Source organism: Carex rostrata, chromosome 1 (genome assembly GCF_964058835.1).
Source record: "Carex rostrata chromosome 1, lpCarRost1.2, whole genome shotgun sequence".
Lineage (NCBI taxonomy): Eukaryota > Viridiplantae > Streptophyta > Magnoliopsida > Poales > Cyperaceae > Carex > Carex rostrata.
This window is the reverse complement of record NC_135918.1, coordinates 14246669-14253725: the sequence shown is the minus strand read 5'-3', so window position 1 is coordinate 14253725 and position 7057 is coordinate 14246669. Positions and strand designations below refer to the sequence as shown.

The window sequence follows — 7057 nt, the reverse complement described above, 5'->3', positions numbered from 1 at the left end:
TTTTTTCTGAATATTTGGCTGCTTAACACCAAATCAGTAATTGTAAGTGGTATGAGACTATGTAAGTTTTAATTAACTAATATGCTATTTTGAGGTAGTCAAGTATGGTAACTTACAATTTTTAAATTAGTCCTTAACTATGAAGTAATAGTTTATAATATTCATTTTACCCCTCATCCAGCACCTTAAATGTACTTTACCTTAAAAGAGAGTATTATTGTGTGAAAGGCCATTCTGTAGTGCTCTCTCCATATATTGCCTCAATAAAATTTATATCATCAACGAGACAACACTCATGATACCGCGCAGGTAGCTAAAACAAGTGAACAAGTATTAAATATGTCGTCAAAATGCTGATATATATAAAAACAATTTCTTGTCACAAATCAGGTAAGCTTTTTTGTAGTACGAACTTCAGTACTAATCGCACTAGTACAAAAAACCCCTTCACTGACTGTTAAAATACCCCTACACCGACTGTTATAGCGGCGTCAGTAAAACCAGCGCCAGTGAAGATTACCTTTTACTGACTCTCTAAAAACAGTCAGTGTTGAGTTCAACACTGACTGTTTTAAAGCGTCAGTGTTGAGCACCAACACCGACTCTTTTTCAAAAGAGTCAGTGTTGAGCACCAACACTGACTCTTTTTCAAAAGAGTCAGTGTTGAGCACCAACACCGACTCTTTTGGAAAAGAGTCAGTGTTGAGCACCAACACCGACTCTTTTGGAAAAGAGTCAGTGTTGAGCACCAACACCGACTCTTTTGAAAAAGAGTCAGTGTTGAGCACCAACACCGACTCTTTTGAAAAAGAGTCAGTGTTGTGCACCAACACCGACTCTTTTTTTGTGTTGGCATGATTCTGTTTTGCTAGTCATATATTACCATTCAACATTTATTGACATTAAAAAATTAATATGCCACAATCACAAACAAAAGACACCAAACAAGTTAATTGCCATTAAAAATTATCAAATTACATGTTATCCAAATTACATGCCATATATCCACAAAACACACAAAAGACACCAAATTATCCAAGTTAATTGCCATCAAAAATCTATTTACTTGACTTACATAAAAAATGCTTCTCTTTCTTGCAACCTATAACTAATATAAAGGATAGTACCACCCGAGAAGAGATGACATTCAATTGACGAGGCCTATTCAACGTAATCAACCTCACATTGCCACTTCACCTAGTACAACCTACGAATAGCAATTAGTGAAAATTAGAATCTGTGCCATTAAATTTAATATCACAATGATAAAGTGTATGACAAGAGGGTAGTATGACAAGAAGTGTACTTCATGCAAACTCACTTTGCAAATTATTCTCAAATTAATGCAAGCTCACCCATTAAGCAAAATTAAGAACATAAGCAATGTTGTTTTATCAATTGAAAAGAAACAGATCTAAAGTAGGAAGAGAAGATCGAGATAGGTCAATGGAAAGAAAACCGACCCAGATCTGAGTTTAGCTGTGTGCTGTCAGCCAATCTTTAAAATTCATTCTGAACAATCTACAAAGCCAAATTTTTTGTTCTTTTTATAGAAATGTAAAGGGAAGTCTAAACTACATGCTTGCCAAGTTTCAGGATTTTTGTAATTTTCTAACTATTTTTAACAGATGCCTGAATGCAGGGGCAGATTGGTAAAAGATGCAGAAAACAGCATTTTTTTGGAGATTCGGAAAGCAAACTTTAAAAATAGCTAGTAAATCATAGAAAAATGCTATGAATGTAAAATTTGGGTCTAAAGTGTGTGTTTTTGAGTCCTCTATCTGACTGTTCATGTGGATTTTTGGTTTGGACTTCTAATCAGCCTGCACTGGCTGATCTGTCACAGAAGGCCATTTGGGGTTTTTGAGGTACCAGTAGAATTTCAAGGGTCAAACTTTAAAGCATTTAGTGAACAAAAATAATGAACTTACCATCTCGTAGAGACATATTCAGTATAAGGAGGCTCCGAGTAAAGTTCCCTTGCTAGCCCCAAATCCGCAATTTTAACTATTCCATCCTTATCACATTTTTTTAGATCAATTTAACACTAGCATTGACAGCTATGTGAAATGTCATTTTTTTTATTACAAAATTCAGGTATTTGGTAATCACTAATTAAAAGAACCTCCAAGTAATCAGAAAAGTAGAGAAGAAAAGAAATAGGATGAACTAAGCATTCAACAGATCCCAATATTAATTAAAAATAATAATAGTAGTAGTGGAAAGCTACAAAACCTTTTTTGCCTTTCGAGAGATTTTCTCAATAATTGTTGAATTAAAAGGTACCCAGCCACTAAAAACAGCACCACCACCTAAGGTCTCAGGATAGAGCAGTACACTAGCCAAGGTCAGCGCACCTGACATGCATGCCATTTATACTGGTTTGCTTTAACTAAAAGTTTCAATTATTTATATAGAGGAGCAATAACAATCATGACAGTTTTGCATTTAATCAGACTTACTTGGTGTGTTTGCAGCAATTGATGAGCCAGCATCACTGTCATCAACAATACTGCACCAAGATAGTTACTAAATGTGAGTATGCATGTTAAGCAAAGAACTGGGATCTATTGATAACATATTAGCTTAAAGACTTTGACGACATTGCACAAACATACATGTTCTCAAAGATATATATATATATATATATATACAAAGAGAGAGTGAGAGAGAGAGTAAAAGGAAACTTCACATTAGTTCCCTCTAAAAAAACAGAATCTGTTACCATAATGTAGCAGCACGACAGATAGATAGATAGATAGATAAACAGATACCATAAGAAGGGGAGATATATAGCTTACAAGATCTTTAAATTTGGGAGTTGAGATAGTGTCGAGGGAATCGGCCCAATGAGTTGGTTGTTCTTCAATATCCTTAAAAAAAAATGTAAATTAGAATAAAAATGTCACAAAAACAAAAATTTGTTGATTTGATCGAGATTTTGTTTGAGAGACCATACAGTGTCTCTAATTGCTTGAGTTTAGAGATAGAGAACGGTATGTCGCCATATATATTGTTGAAGGATAGATCACTGGAACAGCAAAAAAAAAGTGTCAGGTGAGAACTTGAGATCATTTAAACATATTAGTTTTAAGCAAATTAAAATTAATTAAATAAACTTACAGGGTATTAAGTGATGAGCAGTCACCTACATTGCCAAAAAGGTGTACTCTAGCTGAATTATAATCCAACACAAGGCATTTGTCAAATTGAATAACAAAAATTAGCAAGGAATGATTTAGGCCGTTTTGTTAACCACTATGTTGCCAATTCTTTGTAGTGATTATGCTGATTTACTATTTTAAAGCACTACATTTACAATTTTAAAATTACACATGATGTACACCTAGTGATCTTATAAACGTGATTCCATAAGAAATATTTTGAATATCTCAAAGGTAATACAACAATATTTTGTACACCAGTGGCTACACCCCACGACCCAATGAAACCAGTAACAGTGAAACCAGTACAATATGGAATAACAGTGAAACCAGTACCAGTAGCCGTACCAGTGGCTAGAAGAAAACAGTACCCATGACCCAATGAAACCAGTACCAGTATCTGAAAGGGAAAAATTAGTGTTGAGAAGAAACCAGTACCAGCATCCAAAAGGGAAAAATTAGTGGCTAGAAGAAACCAGTACCAGTACCCCGGACCAAATTAGTGTTTGTAATTACTTTCTTGTCCCCACGCCCTGTCAATTAATGAAATTAATTACCTTGAGAAGCTCAGAGTTGACGTGTAGTTGAATATCGGTTGAAGGCGGAGACACAAGGCGGAGGCGGAGAGCAAGGCGGATGCGGAGACAGCAAGGCGGAGGCGGAAAGCAAGGTGGAGGCGGAGACAGCAAGGCGGAGGCGGAGAGCAAGGCGGAGGCAGAGAGCAAAAGAGAGGCTGAGGCGGGAGAGAGCGGGAGCAAGGCGGAGGAAATATTTGCTCAGAGAGAGAGAGACATCGGGGGAGGGTTTTAGCAGTGAAGAGAGAGCGGGGGAGGGTTTGTGCTGAGAGAGAGACAGCACCAATTTGAAATTTTGGGAGATAGTGGCGGAGAGAGTTTATCGCAAAAGAAGAGGGAAACGAAAATTTAGGAGGGGAAACGAAGTTCTTCGCGGCTGATCGAAAGATATAAACCCGGGAACGAAAATTTTCGGAAGAAACACTGACGGTTCCCAAAAAAAAAGAAAACAGTCGGTACATTGTATCAACACTGACGGTTCCCAAACAAGAGTCAGTGTTGGCTGTTAACACTGACTGTTTTTTAAAAAACAGTCAGTGTTGGCAGCTAACACTGACTGTTTTTTTTAAACAGTCAGTGTTGGCAGCTAATACTGACTGTTTTTTAAACAGTCAGTGAAATTTAAGCAATTAATAAACTAGTCTAACATTATTATTATTTTAAAATGACAATAATTTAAAATGATATTGATAAATTTTATACCAAAAGATAATGTTAGAACATTTTCTTTGCATTATTAAATAATTTTGACAAATTAAATTATATAGTTGTGCATGCATGTTGTATCAAGGACTTGTATCAAACATCAAAGACCATAGAACATCAACTCTTGTTGGATGAGATAATGAAGGAACAAAGACAAACGTCGTCCGTTGGTTGATCGGAACCGTTCAGATCAAAGAGTGTTCCATTAAATTCATTGTCGGTGAGTTTGATCTAATCTGATGTTCATTTACACATCCATCCAAGTGACGGAATATAACGAGATCGTAAGGCTATAAACATTACACATTGGATCGAAGCTTACAATTGTTGGAACTCCAATTATTTTTTGTTTTTAAGGTTCCTGGTACTAACATGATCATTTTAAAATAAATTAGGAATTATTTGATTGCAGATCACCCGTTGATTATTCATAAGAAAATGAACGGTCCACAGTTATTAGCTCAATTTGTTTGAACAAATATTGATGAAATTATATGAAATTGATAATTACAAATATTATTTGGTCACAAGTTATGTATAAAAGTAGGAAATATTTTTTTTGGAATTTATTCATATTATTTGCTGTACAAAAATCATAAATTTCATCATCTGCTGATATTGCTACCCAACACTGACGCTTTACCAACAGTCAGTGTTGGTACGCAACACTGACTGTCTTGATAAACAGTCAGTGTTGAGTACCAACACTGACTATTTTTAAAGAGTCAGTATTGCTACTCAACACTGACGCTTTACAAAGAGTCAGTGTTGAGTACCAACACTGACTCTTTTGAAAAAGAGTCAGTGTTGGTACTCAACACTGACTGTTTTTGAAAAGAGTCAGTGTTGAGTACCAACACTGACTGTTTTTAAAGAGTCAGTGTTGCTACTCAACACTGACGCTTTACGAAGAGTCAGTGTTGAGTACCAACACTGACTGTTTTTCAAAAGAGTCAGTGTTGATTACCAACACTGACTGTTTTTAAAGAGTCAGTGTTGCTACTCAACACTGACGCTTTACAAAGAGTCAGTGTTGAGTACAAACACTGACTCTTTGGAAAAAGAGTCAGTGTTGGTGCTCAACACTGACTCTTTTGAAAAAGAGTCAGTGTTGGTACTCAACACTGACTGTTTTTCAAAAGAGTCAGTGTTGAGTACCAATACTGACTGTTTTTAGAGCGTCAGAGTTGGTAATCAACACTGACGCTTGAAAAACAGTCAGTGTTGGTGTTCAACACTGACTCTTTTTTGAAAAACAGTCAGTGTTGATAACCAACACTGATTGTTTATAAAGCGTCAGTGTTGAATAACAACGCTGACTGTTATTTAATAAAAGGGTCAGTATAGTGTGAGCAACACTGATGCTTTGCTTAAAAGAGTCGGTGATTAAGGGTCGGTGAAGGGGTTTTTTGTACTAGTGTCGGTGCTTGTTTTGGATCCTTTTTCACCAGATTTAGTTCCACCTGTTGTGCTTAAAATTAAATTTTCTCCCCGAAAATGGAAATATTAAGATTCTTATCCACTCAGTACTAGAGATGTCATGCACAACCTTAGTCATAAGATTTATGTTATACTATAAATGAGAGGTCACTTACTGGCACTACCCGCAACTTTCATTGACCAAATTCAACTCTTGTTTTGAAGGTCAGGCAGCCAGTGGCTGCTGACATTTATATCAAAATAAGAAAAAGTTTTTTTACATGCGACACACACCCCCCTCTCCAATTATAATAATTACAAATAAAGCTCAACCATCCTAAACAGTAGGTAGAAGCTGACCAAAATTCAACTATTAAGTATCAAAGAAGAATTACCTAATTAATCTGGGAAAGACCCATCAGCTCATAATTGACATCAATTGTTTAGTATCTGTGTAAAGACAAATCAAACAACTCAGGTTGTTTACAATATTTTTTTCAAACGATCTCAGTCAAGCAATGGAATTATTATTTAATATTGGGCACAATTTGAGAAATTTGAATGGTACAACTTAGTGTCTGACTTGGCAAAGTATAGGTTTGGCAGCGCAGCTTAGGGGTGTCAATGAGTACGGTACGGGTTGGGTGGAGACATTTTCATACCCATACCCATTAAAATTGACTTTACCCATACCCTACCCATACCCATTAAAAATTGATCTTACCCTACCCTACCCTACCCTTACCCGTTAATATTATCGGGTAATGAAACGGTAGCGGGTGAATAACGGATAATACTAGTATAATAATTAGTTTTATTATATTTTACAAATTAAACATCAAAAACTCATTCATTTCACATATACATAATTGCATTTCTAATAAAAAAATAAAAAAAATGTGCAATCAATTCCAACTAAATTATTTTTTTATAAAGAATAAAAATTCAAAAACACGAATATATGATATCACCATATTTGATCTATTGTTCTGACCAATTATTGTACCAAAATCTGCGTTTTAAATCACCAAATCGCATATTTTACATTGAATATCCATAGAATGTGGTACTGCTGCGATTTCATTCTTATTTTGCAGAAAACGGGCGAAATCAGGGAAGTTACTGAATTCTGAGACTCTGCACGCGACCCTCATCACATCTGACGCGACCCTCATCAGAGTCGATGCGGGTAGC

The 7057-nt window shown here is 35.8% G+C and overlaps 1 protein-coding gene across 1 annotated transcript; it reads right to left on the bottom strand.

Moving 5' to 3' along the window:
• Positions 1 to 936: 936 nt before the first annotated feature.
• On the bottom strand, positions 937 to 4200 carry LOC144563852 (uncharacterized). Its single transcript, XM_078313348.1, has 6 exons — positions 3722 to 4200; positions 2960 to 3031; positions 2802 to 2873; positions 2463 to 2512; positions 1932 to 2357; positions 937 to 1207 (listed from the first exon to the last, which is right to left on the bottom strand). Exons 1-5 carry the CDS (start codon positions 4198 to 4200, stop codon positions 2227 to 2229), a joined length of 804 nt encoding a protein of 267 aa, XP_078169474.1. The 3' UTR covers positions 937 to 1207; positions 1932 to 2226.
• Between the last annotated feature and the right edge of the window lie 2857 nt (positions 4201 to 7057).